The following is a 16,199-nucleotide window of genomic DNA, read 5'->3' as shown; positions in this document are numbered from 1 at the left end:
GGGGTAAGATTCTTACCTTAAAATAACCTACTATGCCTTGCCCCCCCTCCCCTGATAGAAACAATTCACAAGAAAATTTCTTGATGTTGGATTTTTACCACAAAATAATTCTTGACAGAAAAGTAGAGATGGTAAGTTTTGAGCTCGGTGAAGAATTAAGAAAGATGTTTTTTCGTCTTGTCACGAGCGTGGGACAAAGAAAAAATCCTAAGTCCCCATGAGGAATCGAACCTCAGACCTTTGGATTTGTGCTCCGTTGCTCTGCCACTGATAAAGGTAGAGCATCAGAGTGCAAATCCGAATGTCTGAGGTTAGATTCCTCATGGGGACTCAGAATTTTTTCTTTGTCCCACGCTCGTGACAAGACGAAAAAACATCTTTCTTAATTCTTCACCAAGCTCAAAACTTACCATCTCTACTTTTCTGTCAAAAAACATTATGCTATTGACATTGCTGATCCTAGCAGTATGCAGGATGCATGTCATTAGAACTTCGTAGGAGACCTGCTCACCGAAGAGTCTTTGTGGCTCAGTGGTAGAGCATCAGAGCACAAATCCGAGGTCTGAGGTTCGATTCCTCATAGGGACTCAGAATTTTTTCTTTGTCCCATGCTTGTGACAAGACGCAGAAACATCTTTCTTTAAATCTTGTGGACCAAACTTATTATATAACTTGATTGGACTCTTATCTTTCTCCTTAAAAACACAATCCACCCAACTTGACCCAACAAACATCTTGGGAATAGTGGTTTAGGCCATGGGCAGGGTGGTTCTTTCCAGTATCATGCTAATAGTAAAAATCTCGTATAAGTGAAATTTGTGTCTAGGGAAGGAGGAATAGAGAGAAAAGAGAACTACGACTTTTCTTGGAACTTAAAAAATGTATTTTCACCTGAAGTGGTCTCACTGCCAATAGCCAAAATTTTCATACTCTGAAGTTATTGCCTAAAAATTCCTTCACTGTTGCCCTGAAACTTTGTAGGAAACTTTCAGTCATGGCTACAGTCAAGAAGACTGTTTCAGCTATTGCAAACATTCTCATTAAATAGCAGTGTGGGTGTATATCTCCTGTGTCAAGTTGTTACAGGTTTTCATGGGAAATGTCATGGCAGGAGAATAACGTAAAAGATTAGAAACAATTTACTACCCATTCTGAATGAAAATAATGCAAACCATCTAAATGTAGCTGCACAATTCAGAATGGCTGTGTACCTACACCCCTCTGCTTTATTTTTTTACTCTCTAAATGATCATTACTGCCTAAGGCTCTTCTTCAGTTTCTGTATCTTTATCTGCTCCTCCTGTTTTAGTTTCTGGCAATTCTCCCTTGTCATCAGATTCTGTTTTTTGACGTTTGGATTCTGGTTATGGTTCAGCTGGCAGGATCACTCTTCTTTCGTTTTGATTCAGCTGCTGCTTCCTTTTTACCTTTTTGTTCCTTTCTGACCACTATAAGGCCAAAAACACAAACTCAGAAAAACATCACAGGTTAAAATTTACACATTTCAAACAACTACAACATGAGTTGATAACAGAGAGCAGGGAATTAATGGAAGGACCTTTATTATCATGACTGCCATCCAAAGAGTAATGACAACAAGAAATTCTTATAATCCTAGATTGTCATGGTTCCCACAGACTGAAGAAAATTTACTCATAACAAAAGATAAGTAAACTTTTTATACAGCTCAAGCCAGTTTGTCCACCAGAGGTAATCTTCTGTTTCCTGGGCAATAAATGGCCTTTGAGACCAATATCCTCCTCTGGTATTGAAGTGCTGGTCCACTATAGAGTACCCCCACGTTTAAATTAAAGAATGCCTTAGTAATACAGTATTCCAAAATTTAGTTTAGATTTTCCTTTTTATGTCAATTGATTGTTAACCCAATGACTTTAATGTTAATAGCATTGCTTTTTTTCGTTATTTGTGAGAATTTTGCTCTCGTCACTTAAACAAAGAAAGCAACAAAGAAACATCCATAGCAGAAATCTTCCAATCTTCAGTGTTTTAAATAAAATAAAAAATTAAAGAAGCACTCACAAGCTAAGCTTTCTTTAAGAGGTTTAATGAAACTGCTCAAATTCCATTTCCTCTAAAGCTTCAAATACATCAGCTGCAGGTAATGTCTGTCTCTTCTGTTTTTGTGCAAAGTTATTTGCACTAAGATGAAACAGAAAAATCAACATTAAAAAAAAATTGTAGTTTTTAACCAAGCTTAGACTTTTAAACTCTTTGTATTATTGGTACATACAACTCGCAGATATTCTCCATAAAGAAACAATGGCAAAAGTATTTATACCGGAGTGAAACTAATCACAGGCTGATACAAGTAATAGTTTTAAATTTTTTTTTTTTTAGAAAAAAAAAATGCACCAAAACTAATCAGATTTGATCAGTGTTTAGTTCTATACCAGTCTTTCTGGAAGTTAACCGCATGATGAATTTCTGCAAAAGCCTCTCAACCTCCCACTTCTTTCTATGCACTCAAAAAAAAAGTGAGAATAACTTAGGACTTATTACACAACCATGGATGTAGCATAAAGAACCAAAGGACGCTGGCAGCTTTTCCTATGGCAGTTCTGGCTTCTTTGGATATGTTAACATTTTCAGGGAAGCTGGAACCGAGAGAACGAGAAGTTCATTAGTTTGCAAATCTAGGACAGTGCGATCACTTTCGCATCACTTTCAGCTATTTTCAGATTTTAGCAACGTAGTTGCGACTGGAAATGTCCCACATTATAATGTTTAAGGTTAATAATCTTACAGCATCTTTTGCCAGGCGTGAAATAACTGCGTTAGGAAGATTCAAATCTTCTGGTTTTTCTGCCATTGTTCAAAGTTCTGAAAAAGAACACAATCGCGAGACATCAACAACGCTATCGTCTAATAAAGGGCTAGTCTAAAATTTACAGCTACTTGGATCAACAAATCTCATCCCTTTGACACCGTCAGCATCGTATGTATATTTTAACAAGTAACTCGACAGAAACTTGGTAATTCCGAAAAAAAACTGATAAATTCAGGTATCATTAGTTCGGCTCAAAAAGGGTCACGAGCCTTGAATTTCCTTACAGATCAGAATCCCACTTGCAAATCCTTCTCTCTCTCTTCTTCGCTTTTCCCGCGAATCTTAAACCTCGAGACTGCAGCCACAAATTAATACTTGATCCCATTGGCTTAACTCGAACAGATCTGCCCAATGAAAATTCTTCTTATATATGTAAGAGAGCCCGAGGCATCGTAATTTTGTCATCCAGCGGGTATTAAAACATGCGTGGAGTCTGCGCCAATTGAGCGTGTCCAATCCGTTCTCTTCCTTCCCTTCCCAGCTCCATCTCTAGACTGTATTTGTGTCAATATTCACTTTAGAATCTGTCTTTTCTTGATGATAATCGGTGACGGCTGGTATTTTTGAGACCGGTGATAATTTAAATCTCCTCTAGGTAGGCAACCTCTTAAATTAGCTATGCCAAAAACTACTATTTATTATTTCATTTCTATAAAAATAGCGTCCCAAACTTGTTTTAATAGATCATCTCTAACATTTTCATCTTTCAGTATCTGGAATTAACTCAAGCATTCTCCTCGAACTTGAACAACAGAGGAAATAATATGAGTATCTCAGAGAGGTGTCGTGGATTTCTTGGTTTTGTGGTCTTCGTGGTAACGAGTTTTTCTGCGAGGTACTAGCCTCAAGTAGTGTCACATTTAATAAGCTTTTTTATAATTACACCACAGGAGACTTGAATCCGATGTAATTCGTCCTGAATAGGACATACGCTACAGCATATATTGTGCTTATTGTGCTTACTTGTTTGATTTTGTCACATCATTTGATTTGAAGCCTCAGTACTAATTTGTGAACAGCAATAAGAAATTTAGGCCATTGTGAGTTATTTCTTGTAACCTTTGTCCTGTAAATCTGTCATTTATAATCTGCAGTTGATGTTTGTAATGAAACTACTTTACCTTGACTACCATCATGTGCAGAGATTTCCCTATAACCCCAAATTGTTCTTAAACAAACTGGTAGTCCCAAAGGCAATCTATGTTTTCTATTATCTAACAACTGTTAACCTCAATGAGGGAAAAGTTTTATACAGAAATCTTGCCCCATCAGGCCATCAGAATGTGGTGAGCAAAATATGAGGTGGTGGGATCAGCAATTTCATAAAATAGGAAAAGACTGCTGTCTTCTTAAAAAGTTGGTTGTATTTAACAGGTTTTCCCAAGGCAGTTACTAAACTAGATATTAGTGACACTATAAGTTTCTAAAATTAGAGGAAGGGATATGATATTAACAAAGAAGAGTCATGTCTTACACAACTGAAACCTCATTTTAGAAAATTCTTGATATAATTTAAGGAAAATGTGTATAACATCCTTTACTTTACAAACATAACCAATGATCCATCCACAGTGCCCCAAGTTGCCATCATTTGGCATCTAAATATACACTTATGATTGCAATTTTGCACCCTGTACCATATATAGTCTGGGTTTATCCATTATCTCTGTTGTAGCACAAGTCATTTCATCACTGCCACACTCAGGTCATCAAATTAAGGACTTTTGCTTCAAATTTTGTTGCCAAATTTTGGTATATACTTGCTGTACCGATCTAAAACAGTTGCAGCTTGAGGAACTGTGTAAATTCTGGTTTTCAGTTAAGTTGGTATTCTCAGTAAAAATTTTTGTAACTACTAACAACTCTTCCCTGATAATGACCTCCACTATGGTTGTCAAAGTGATTTTCTGATTGTTTATTGCACTGCTCCTATGTCATTGATTTTTAAAACTATTTACTGTCTTGCTTAGTACTGTGACAACTCTTTTTTATGCAAGGTTGACGAAGATTACATCCAGGACAAGTTTAATTTAACTGGATTAAATGAACAAGTGCCACATTACAGGCAGGCCTTGGACATGATACTGGACATGGAGCCAGGTTGGTGAAATTATTTTATCACCAACATGTACACTTCAGCTTTGCCCTGATGGTGAAATTTGATCAGTCAATAGGTTTTACCAAAATTTCTGTTGTAAACAGTCTTAAAATTATTAATATAAATGTATATTATAAGGTCAGCTAACTCATTCTTGGAAAGGATGATTTTTATAACTAAGAGCAAATCATCAAATTTTCCTGGTGAACACTGCATCCCAATGACCAAAATGAATCTTGGAAAGTCTTTCCTTCTCCACCTCTACAACTTGCGTGAAATTTTCTATGTGTATATGAACAAAACAAAATTGTACTGCCAAAGATCCACCTGTAGAGTCAGGGCTCATATTAAGAGAGAATATAAACTAATCATGATGTGTTTTAAATTTTTTATTGTTTTGTCAACAGATGATGAATTAGAAGATAATCCAAATCAAAGTGATCTGATTGAACAGGCAGCAGAAATGTTATATGGTCTCATTCATGCTCGTTATATATTAACCAACAGGGGGCTTGCGCAAATGGTAAGTATTGTAAGTTGTGCTGGCCATCTAGTCTTACATAGTATTTTAAATAAAAAGATTGTGCTAAGTGCTTGGTTTAGTTTTTCCAGTATGATTACAATTTCAAGAATATTTCAAATGGTGAGTGCTTCTCATATATCAATTGTTTTTACATAAAAGTGTTTCCATGACTTTTTAGTACTTGAGATATAATATGTTTTTTTAAAACATATCATCATCTGAATGCAGGGAGATTGAAAACAAGTAGATTAGGCTCCTTGCATCATCTAATGAATTTCCACCAAAGGCAAAGTGAATATGGTCAAATAATCTCATTCGAGAAGTCAAGGGATTACATGTATACAAAAATATTTTCTGAACCTCAGGAGGATAATTTGTGCAAGTTCCAAGGTTATTTTACAGGCAGAAGTATTAGAAAAAAATGCACGAGTAATTTTTGTATAAATTGTGTCTCTGTATATTGATAAACTGTGTGCGGAGTGAGTATTATTAAGTTATGTAAGAAATGACGTAAGCCAAGAGTTGTCAACAAAACCTTGTACATGTACCACCTGACCAAACCTGCTGGCCAGTCTGCCTTTCACCTCATTTTACTAAAAGTGCCATGGATGAATCATGCCATTATTGAAAAACAATCAATCAGAATTTGCAGAAAGGTTCATGTAAGCTTGGCAGAATGCTTTGGAATGAATAATATCTGACTTATGTACAGCCCTGTAATCTGTGACCAACCTTAACTCTTTCATAAATTGTGCTATTCTACTAGATCTTAATAAACCATATGTTTAATGTATTTTGGGTGCCTTGTAGGATTATCATCACAATTCTCCTTCTGACCACTCTGCAAATTGCTGTGAACATACTGAATGCCAACTTAACTTTGCATGTTCTTAAACACAGCTTGAAAAATACCAGAATGGTGATTTTGGACACTGCTGTCGAGTGTACTGTGAAAATCAGGCAGTCTTACCCATTGGTAAGTTCGCAAAGTTGAGGCTTAGGTATGTGTAGTATGTTATTTTTCTCATTTGCTTCAGTGTGTTATCATGTTGTCAGAGCATTCTTTGCAAAGCTCACTTTCTTTTGTCATCCATAGGTTTGTCTGATGTTCCTGGGGAGGCAATGGTCAAACTCTACTGTCCAAAATGCATGGATGTTTACACACCAAAATCATCTCGACATCATCACACAGATGGAGCATACTTTGGGACAGGTTTCCCTCACATGCTGTTTATGGTACATCCTGAGTACAGACCAAAAAGACCAAACAACCAGTTTGTTCCAAGGTAAAGTGTTGTAATGAGTGTGCAAGACTGTTTAGATGAGTAACAATATTCAGAACCTTGAGGGAAAAAAGCAGTAACTACAAATTAAACTGTGTTTCACTTTGAAAAAACTAATAAACCAATCACATAAAATTTAAAAAATATTTTCTCAAGGAGAAGGGTAGGCTTTGTCAGTTTATTTTGGTTTTGTTCAAGTCAGTACTTCTTACCTTTTTTTTTTCTTTGTTTTTTTTTGTTAGGTTGTTTGGATTTAAAATTTCACCCATGGCTTACCAGATACAGGAGAGAGCAGCAGCTCAGAGAGGACGGTCTGCATCAGCACGTCCAAGATCCACAAAACCTCATTACAAATAAGAACAAGTTATTTTCTATCCTACTCTTTCGTTTTAATATTTCCTAGTTTAATGCCATTTCAAGTTCTCAGATTTGAGGATAAATGTTTTAAAAATGGTTAATTTGTTAAAGTGCTCAATCTTCTTGTAACTAACAGTATATATAGTGTTCTCCCTTTTTTTAAGCATGACAGGTAAAACAAATTTTCAGACCAGTAGAGTAGTCCTTTTACCAGGTACATTTCAAGAATTCCAAGTGATTTTAGGCTGTAATAAGAGGTACTGCAGGCAGTAAATTTCACTGGTTACTACCTGAAAAGGAGAACAATTTATATACAGATGCTTGAAATTTTTATTTGGTCTCTTTCCCCTTTTGTGTACTTTATAAATAGGTGTGGTACAGTTAAGAGGGTAAACTTAGGCTCAATTTTTATCTTGCTGAAAATAATTGCTGGTGTTTAATTCTGCAATTAATACTGTAGATTCTTCTCCAGATAAAGTGAGACACTTCATTCATGCAGTTCTTGCCCAACAAAAAAGCCCCATCTATTGGATATATGTCCTGCTCTGTGATTTTTGTAAATCATATATGGAGATTGTATCTCTGCTATAAAACTTGGGGTTTGTGTTGTATTAGATTGTTCCCATCAGTTTCTGGTTTAGCATAACCCTCACAAACAGTTCTTTCTGTTTAGTGTTCAGAGTACATTTTTTAAAATTATGTTGTAGTGTTTTGGTTCCTCGTTAACAATTTAGTTTCCATGCATGTGTGTACAGCTCTAAAGAAAAGTGATAAAACAGGCTGTCTCAGTCTATGTTATTTCAACTTACAGCTTTGTGTTTTTTTTAATGTACCATAAACAAAAATTAAAGTTCCTGTTGGGCTGATGATTTGTGTGAAATACTTGGAGTTGCTATAGTTTCAATTGTAAAACACATCCAAAAATGTAGGCCTGATTGGAAGGATGAACTTTGCTTGAGCCAAACTTAATAGCTTTTATTAAAAATGTGGAAAGACTGGGAATCAACAAAGAACAGCTTCTTAAATTTGGATTGCCTGGGAAGAACCTTGGCCCTGGAATGACTTTGAATTGGATGAAATAAGCTGAACCAATTTCATGAATTATCATGATGTATTTTTCAATATTGATTGGTTTTCTTGGAACTGGGAAGGGCTAATGAAGTTTGATGTCTGAATCAACAAGAGTACTGCTTTGAATTTGGGTGAGCCCAAACCTGAATTTAGTTCAGCTAATAAAAATGTCGACATCTTAGTGATTGGCTAAGTGATACCTTGAATGGCAGAGCATACCAAGGAGTTATTACTTTAGGGAGTCATATTAAGGCTCCTTGGTTCCCTAGTTTAGTTTGTTGCTAAAAACAAAATTTTATCTTTAGTCTGTGGGAAGGGATTTTGAAGATCTGAAGTGGATAGCATAAACAGGGATACACATGGCCTCTTATCTCTTCTTACACTCACTTCCTTCACACTCATAGTCCCTGAAGTTATGGAGAAAGGGGGAACGTATCTAAATTAATGATCAAGCAAACTGAAAAATCAAACATGCTAATTGCCATCTAGTAAATGGATTCAAAGTTTAAAGTTTGAACAAACTGAACTGCAGATACCATCTGAATCATATCTGAGTCATTTACAAAACAGGCAGTCAACAGACTCATTAAGTACTAGAAAAAATGTTTATCGTTTTCTTGTCTGGTCTTCTGTCATTTCTGAGACACCTACTAACATACTGTTCCCTGGTTGTCATATTTGTAGTTGCTGACTGAAGAAAGTGACATCCTAATAGAATTTTGCTTTAACAAAATACAGGCAATGTCGCTTAATCCATTACATTAACATTATGCTGTGTGAGTTCTTTGAACTGAGAATTAGTTTGCCATTCAAATCCATGTAAAAAGCACTTTTATGAGTTGTAGCGAACTAAAATGTCTCAAAACAGACCATTTTACAGTTGTGTGCTTGGTTGCCAAGCCTTTGAACAGGAATGAGGCTAAGGGTGACCTTGTTATGATACAAACCTTGCTGCTTTTCAAATGCAAATTGCTTTGTTATCATGCTAACTAGATACTAGTCTCTATCATAACAAGGTCACCTTCAGCCTCACTCCAAATCAAAGGCTTGGCAACTAAGTACACAACTGTAAAATAGCCTATTATCAAATTCATGGGAATGAAAAATGTCTCTGCTTACAAAGCCTATAAATAATTTTACAGTTTTTTCATTTCAAGAGTTTCCTGTGTAGACTTTTTGTTAGTTCAGCTTGTTTTCAAGCTTTGTTTTGGGCTGCTTCCTTTCTTGTGGCATCTTGTAACAGTGATGTATCAACTTCTTCTGCCGGCAGTTGAACATATCTGACTACTGATCCTCTAATGAAGCAGTTTTTAACTGACAACTAAAAGGGGAAAACAAATTTAAGCTAAAACTGTCATACCATCACCAGATAGTTATTAATTAATTTATTGATAAATAAACTGAAAAGCATGAAAAACTCTCATTGTTGAGATACTTGGTGACGTGCTGAAATTCAAATTATAGACATGTTATAATATTTCATGGAATTGCTCTTTGTTCAGTACTGTGTATATTTTAATCATAATTGATGACTCCCTCTATTATTGTTCAGCAGAACTACCCAAAGAAAAACCAAGTCTTTGATCTAAGACTAAAACAATTGATAGAAACTATATATACATACCATATGAGGATACTTATCCGGGTCTGTCAGGCTTATATCTGTTAATTTGATGTTTAGAAACTGCAGTAAAAAGAGGATTACATTAAAAAATTATTTCAGATTAGGCACTACAAGATATGCGAATTGATTTCAGTGGTAGAGCTAAACATTCTCTGTACAACTGCACCTTATCATACTCAAGACAATAAAATCATAAGGTTACCTGATCGACCGAGTCTAACGTTCCATGTACACTGTCAAAAAAAAGAAGTGTAATGTTCATTTTCGAATCTCGCGTTCTGCAAATTGATTACTTTAGTTATAATGGCCCACCTACAGAATATGATAGAAATTGAAAATATCTCAATAATTGTATTGCAGCACGGCAACTGAAAGGTTCTCGAACACATTTGCAGCTGCATTGTACCGCAATCCGGCCGCTATAGATCTGATGAGAGCTATTTGTTTTACCAATAAGACAGATCAGAAGTCTTGTGCCATTCATTATATAGATTAAGGTCCTGAAACACCCGAAAATTCCTCATAAAAATGCCTCACGACTTCTAAATCTTACACTGACCTAACTTTGTTTGAAACAAACCTAAAGCACTCACGTGCGAAAGACTGTCAGTTAAACTTGTAAATTATTAGCAACACCTTCCTATACCTGAGGTCATTCTTCAGTTCCACAATAACTTCTTTCCCAACCAAAGACTTGAAAAATGAGTAAAAAAGCTGAAAGAGAAGATAAAAAATGTGAGCATTTGTTCTCAAAAAACGTCCTCAAAACGACACTATTGCTCACCATTTTGGAAATTACTATGGCAGTGATGACTACGTTATGTACGGTATCATATAGTGTATTGCGACCGCTGTTCATAAGCAGGCTCAGGTTACAGAGAAGGATTGTGGGATACTGCATGGCACAAAAGCTGAGACTTAGTGATTGCGTTTTGTGAGGAAAATTATAACTATAAAAAAAGAAAATTTCCCTCCTCCGTTTTCAGAGACTGGAAAAATGAATACAGAAAGACCTGTGCAACAATATTTTAGCCCTTACGCTTTTAACGGAGGGTAAGTAGATCGTGGATTATCGAAAATGTGACAAGGTTTAATTGGAAAGCTATGATCTGAATGAGTCAGCAGCATCAAAGCTTCTATAGTTATGAAAATAAGTTTAATTGTACAAACTTCTTGACTTTCTTATGAGAAACAAATTTCTCCAATGCAGCTTGGTTATTCCGTTTGTTCGCTAGAAAATCTGGTGTGATACAAACTTCTTTGCAGCTTTCGCTCCTCGGTGAGCTTTGGTTAGGTTACATGTGAGCTATGATCATTTGTCGCAATTTTTTTCCAGTGTCAATCAGGTAGACCCTTAGTATATTTTTTAACTTATTCGAAGTGTTTTGCAAGTTTCCATTAGTGCCTAAGACAGAGAATGGATGGATGGTGTCTGGTTAATTCACCAGCTCAACAAACTGGCCAGCACCTAACTCACCGCCACCGAGAGTCAAATCACCACTGGTGACAATTTGACTCAGACATCATGTGTAACGTGTTGTATGAAACTTACATCAAATGAGTATCCTAGGAGAGACTTAAAATAGTGCCAGAATCAAATTGCCACAGGTGGTGATTGACTCTCAGTGGTGGCAAGTTTTGTAGTGGGGAGTTTATTGTGGTGGTGAATTGAGCATAAACTGAATGGACATGTATCTTGGGAAATCATGATAGGTGCACAAAGTTTTATTCTTAAATATTAAATTAATTTCATATTTTATCTTGGTTTTCAACTTAGGACTGTACTTGCCATTGCTGGAGAGGATTTTTCTGTCATTGCATCAGACACAAGGTTAAGTCAGGGCTTTTCCATCCACACCAGGGATAGTCCAAAGACTTACAAACTGTAAGTTAAGTATTGTAATAATTCCATTTTAATGTGCAGAACAATTGTCATTGAAAAGCTTATCACTGCTACCCTTTTATTATCTGCCAACAAAAATAATGTGAAATCTGTATTTGCACTATATTTCTTCAAACAACACAGCCCTTTGGCTGGCAATTAGGTTTATTTTACTAACTTGGATTAGAAACATGATAATTCTGTTTCATTTTCATCTTCTAATCAGCACTCATATATACTTGTTATTTTATGGGGAACGGGCGAGCAAAACCATCATTACTAGTGAAAGAATTGATACCTGATCAAACCACAGAAAATGCCTTGAGTAGTACTATAGTATGGTACACTATTTTGAAAAAAGTCGGTTAGATTTTAAGATTATTGTAACACTGTTATGGTATTAGAAATTTTAGTAAAGTAGGCAATCCTAAAATTGAACTTAACCTCTGCAACTCATCTTATACATCTTGTTTTTCTGGAACTCATTTTTGTACCTGTGGCTTAGAAACAGGAATGAAGAATTTCAAAATCTGATCCAAAGGAGCTGTATGTTCCTTATATGTAATATAAAAGGGGTTAATGCTATGCATGTTAACTGTGTTTGTTAATCATGTTTTTGTATGTTTAGTACCAATTCCACAGTTCTTGGCTGTGCTGGATTTCATGGTGATTGCCTTACACTGACCAAACTCATTACAGCAAGACTTCAGGTATGTTAACTTGATGTAGAGTTGTATGCTTGATTGTGTACATTGCACAGAAGCTTGTGTGAAAGGCAAATTACTCAATAATTGTTAGTAGAGATTGAGTGCTCCAGATTGGGCATATAAGGTCATATTGTAATTTTCTATTCCACTTTTCCCCCCTTGAGTGTTGAAATGTGTTTGTTCATCCAGAGTGATTTTTCCAAAGACAGTGAAAAAGACCTATTGTTTTGACAATGAAAATTCTAGTGTGCTGTGTCTCCTTTCTGTAGAAGAAAAAAATAAATACTTATCAAACTTGCACTAATGATTCTGTCTATTACGTCTAGATGTATGAACATGAGCATGGAAGCAAAATGAGGTATGTAAGGTAGTTTCAGTTTGGTTGAAAGAAGTTGTCAGACTAGCACTCTATGCTGCAATCATTTTGGTCATAATGACATGTAGAAAAATTTGGCATCTAAATGCTCATTTATTCTTAGCTTTGGCCTCTTTCTTCATTTGTTAGTGTTAAGTCTTAACTAAAGATGTCTTTTAAGCCTTCAATACAATTCTTGATGACTCAGCTAAATTTGAATTTATTTTCGGCAACCATTTTTGTGGCTACTGCCCCCTATAAAGGGAATAGTCTATACGATGAATTTTGGGGACCAACTTTGGAAAACCTTGAGCATGAGCACTGTTTGTGTGTATTTGTGAACTGTGGAGATGGATTAAGAGGGATTCTTAGTTAAGGATGGGTGCGTAAATAATATAAGATATATATTGATGTTAATTGTTTTCTTTTTTTATGCTCTCATACTTTAGTTGTCCAGCCATTGCTCAGATGTTATCAACTGTTTTGTACTACAGACGCTTTTTTCCATATTACACTTACAATATTCTGGCAGGATTGGACAATGAAGGTAAAGCATTACTGCCCATTGAAACAGCTTATTTTTGTCACTGATTATGGGAAAGGTTGTGTCCTGATTGGTACAGTGTTATGTCCTGTCTTACCTGTAATTATTACAGACTTGGTGAGTATTATACAGATCAAAGTATTGGTTTCTAAAATGACTTCCACTGGTCTTTGAGTTTTCCACGAAAAAATGAATGAAATGAAAGAAAATGTATGACTATGCTTAAATAGTTCTCCCTTCATGCAAGACAAAAGTTGCTGAGTAATCACGTGACATCACAGGTGTCATTTTTTGCAGCAAGTAGCAGATTTAGTTACAGAAGAAGTGTTCAATAAAAGCATCAAAATCCACTCTTTATTTTGGATGATGAAACATAGATTGATGATCATTATCTTTTTCTATCAGGTAAAGGTTGTGTTTTCAGTTTTGATCCAGTGGGTTCCTATGAAAGAGAAAGTTACAGAGCTGGAGGTTCTGCTTCAGCTCTTCTACAGCCATTACTTGACAATCAGGTAAAACTCTTTCTTCTCTTTGAGGATTTTCATTTTTTTTTTAATTCTCTACAAAGCAAGCAAAATTGTTTGCCATGTAATCAATAGTCTCTGCTGATTCATTAAATTAATGATTTATATTTATGCAGTTTCATTAGTTTTTAGTTTTACCATCTTTAATGTAGAATGGATCAAAATTTTCATTATTAAAAGTGACGTTTCATAAAAACAACATTTTTTCTTAATTAATTTTAACTCATGTACAAGTTTGCAATTTTGTTTATCTGTTTTTGCTATTGTTTTCATCAAGATTGGTTTCAAAAACCAGCAAGGAGTAACTGAAGCTCCATTGAGCAAAGATAAAGCAGTTTTTCTGGTAAAGGATGTATTTACTGCTGCTGCTGAGAGAGATATCTACACTGGAGATGCAGTAATTATCAGTGTTATCACTAAAGATGGCGTAACACAAGAAGCCTTTCCACTGAGAAGAGATTAATGATTGTTGTAGTACACATTTTTTTGTGCGAGTCAGCTTGTGTCTAAAAGTGTACTGTAGATATGAGCTTTTTATCTTTTCGGCTCTCTATATTACACTTGATTCAGTGCACTGGTAGATGCGCTTGTTGTGTGCTCTTAAATGCTAAAAGAAAAACATGGTATGATCTCACTATGTCCTAGGAATAGCTCGTTACTTATGGCAGACAAGGCTCAACCGTCTCCTCTGTGTAAAACTGGTGGACAATAAAATCACAACTTTTCTGCAAATTTCTTTACTTATTTTTTTATCTAATTCGTGCGATTGTGTTTTTCCTCTCTCTCAAATTTAGAGAAACGCCTCAGAGAATATAACTGTAGTGTTGCTTTGTGTAACTGTGGACAATTTCGGAGCAGACTTTCTGCATGAAATCGCAGAAATGGGGGGGCAGATATCCAACTCAAAAGATATTCAAAGTTTCTCATGGAATCTTGCTGTTCTTAAAACTTGATATCAGGGTTGCTTTTGATCAGTGAAAAAAACACTTGAGGGATCGACAACGTGAACATCATGATCATTAAAATGACTGCAACGAAAATGAGAATAACGTAGGAGATTAGCTTCGGCGAGTAATAATAGCAAATACGAATAAAATGTTTCCAAGGTTAACCACGTATAAACATTTAAATCCAACTGCGAATCTCGATTAGGATCGTTATTATGAATGGTAACCGCTTTTTCTATTAGTCTATATCGTAAGCAGTTTTCTGTGGATATAATATCCCTAGCTTACTTTGTTTAGTGTTCTTTTGCGCTACTACGATGTCATCAATGTACGTGAAAAAATCACCGCTTCTGGTTGGCCGAAAACGAGTGCATTCTCATGTAACACGAGTGCAAAATTGTAACGAGTGCAAATTAAAAATAGCGTGCGCACGCTTGCAAAATTTCGTCTATCTTGACTTTCTGTGATGTTCTTTAAATTTTTCAAAAACTATGGATTCGTGAAATTTTATTGTCTTTGGAAAATTCACACGTGCTTCTTAACGCCAAATTGCAATCAAAACCATGTTATGACTTGTACAAAACTACTAATTTCTCGCATCAGGTAGTTGACTATTGTTTTGCTGGTAAGTTGCTTAGTTCACCTCGGGAGAATTTTTAGCCCTGATAGTGTTCGAGTTTGCCGTATACTTGATACTGGCGGGCAAGTCTCATCAAAACACCTTTAATGGCTGACTGATTCTGAGACAACTTCCTCTGCTAAATCAAAATATAAAGACCTACACCATGATTTTCTTATCTAGCTCGCTAATGCGGACGTTAAAACAAGATTAGGTTCAGCTGTTGTATCAAGTAAATTTCAGTCAATAAATCACATCGGTTCTTTCTGTCATACGCCAAATTAACAGGTGCTAGCTCCAGTTGTACTTCGGGGAAACGACTTGGCAGGGAGCATGGACGGGCAAGGGATGCCTTCTGGGTAATTACACCTTCTTTGTGAGTCACCCATAAACTCACCCGGTTAGCGCCTTATTACACCAGTCAGGTACAAATGCAGATGCGACCAATTTGATTGGTCGAGGATTATCTGATATCCCTGTTTTATTTTTCGAAAATGTTTGGTTTAAGATTTACATTGCTTAGGGTTACTTAAGATCCAAAAGTAATAACAGTATCTATATGCTTCCTCCTGAATTCAATTTTGTTTGTTTTCGATCTGCTCCCTAAAATAATACATGGATACATAGTCAGCATGCATTCGTATAAGTGTGGTGATATTTCACTTCAAACTCAGTACAACAAATATGCCGCTTAAATCACAAACATCCTCTTCTCAGCTTGTATTGCTGTGTGGTTTCTTTTAATTAAACCTAACCAGGACTGTAAGGAAAAATTCAAAATGCTATTTTCTAAAATTCTTCCATTTGAAGGATAAAT

The 16,199-nt window shown here is 35.7% G+C and overlaps 4 protein-coding genes across 4 annotated transcripts; 2 read left to right on the top strand and 2 right to left on the bottom strand.

Moving 5' to 3' along the window:
• Positions 1 to 1,259: 1,259 nt before the first annotated feature.
• LOC131797267 (DNA polymerase epsilon subunit 3-like) lies at positions 1,260 to 3,166 on the bottom strand. The gene is given in 7 exon segments (XM_066166010.1): positions 1,260 to 1,373; positions 1,375 to 1,448; positions 2,041 to 2,071; positions 2,073 to 2,160; positions 2,526 to 2,613; positions 2,764 to 2,841; positions 3,073 to 3,166. Coding segments are annotated over 6 exon segments (462 nt in total). The 5' UTR covers positions 2,831 to 2,841; positions 3,073 to 3,166.
• Positions 3,167 to 3,285: 119 nt separating this feature from the next.
• LOC131797265 (casein kinase II subunit beta) lies at positions 3,286 to 7,975 on the top strand. The gene is made up of 7 exons (XM_059114886.2): positions 3,286 to 3,443; positions 3,559 to 3,683; positions 4,846 to 4,948; positions 5,354 to 5,469; positions 6,370 to 6,445; positions 6,566 to 6,755; positions 6,995 to 7,975. The coding sequence occupies exons 3-7, from the start codon at positions 4,927 to 4,929 to the stop codon at positions 7,107 to 7,109; spliced, it is 519 nt and encodes a 172-aa protein (XP_058970869.2). The 5' UTR covers positions 3,286 to 3,443; positions 3,559 to 3,683; positions 4,846 to 4,926; the 3' UTR covers positions 7,110 to 7,975.
• A 791-nt stretch (positions 7,976 to 8,766) lies between these two features.
• Positions 8,767 to 10,615, bottom strand: LOC131797269 (U6 snRNA-associated Sm-like protein LSm2). The gene is made up of 5 exons (XM_059114890.1): positions 10,589 to 10,615; positions 10,451 to 10,518; positions 10,007 to 10,037; positions 9,805 to 9,864; positions 8,767 to 9,501 (listed from the first exon to the last, which is right to left on the bottom strand). The coding sequence occupies exons 1-5, from the start codon at positions 10,589 to 10,591 to the stop codon at positions 9,376 to 9,378; spliced, it is 288 nt and encodes a 95-aa protein (XP_058970873.1). The 5' UTR covers positions 10,592 to 10,615; the 3' UTR covers positions 8,767 to 9,375.
• A 90-nt stretch (positions 10,616 to 10,705) lies between these two features.
• On the top strand, positions 10,706 to 14,548 carry LOC131797266 (proteasome subunit beta type-1). The gene is made up of 7 exons (XM_059114887.2): positions 10,706 to 10,857; positions 11,582 to 11,689; positions 12,315 to 12,396; positions 12,720 to 12,751; positions 13,198 to 13,295; positions 13,698 to 13,804; positions 14,094 to 14,548. The coding sequence occupies exons 1-7, from the start codon at positions 10,802 to 10,804 to the stop codon at positions 14,277 to 14,279; spliced, it is 669 nt and encodes a 222-aa protein (XP_058970870.1). The 5' UTR covers positions 10,706 to 10,801; the 3' UTR covers positions 14,280 to 14,548.
• The last annotated feature ends 1,651 nt before the right edge of the window (positions 14,549 to 16,199 follow it).

The sequence above is a fragment of the Pocillopora verrucosa genome, chromosome 4 (assembly GCF_036669915.1).
Source record: "Pocillopora verrucosa isolate sample1 chromosome 4, ASM3666991v2, whole genome shotgun sequence".
In the NCBI taxonomy this organism is placed as follows: domain Eukaryota; kingdom Metazoa; phylum Cnidaria; class Anthozoa; order Scleractinia; family Pocilloporidae; genus Pocillopora; species Pocillopora verrucosa.
Note: the sequence above shows the minus strand (reverse complement) of the source record. Positions and strands in the feature narration are given on the sequence as shown.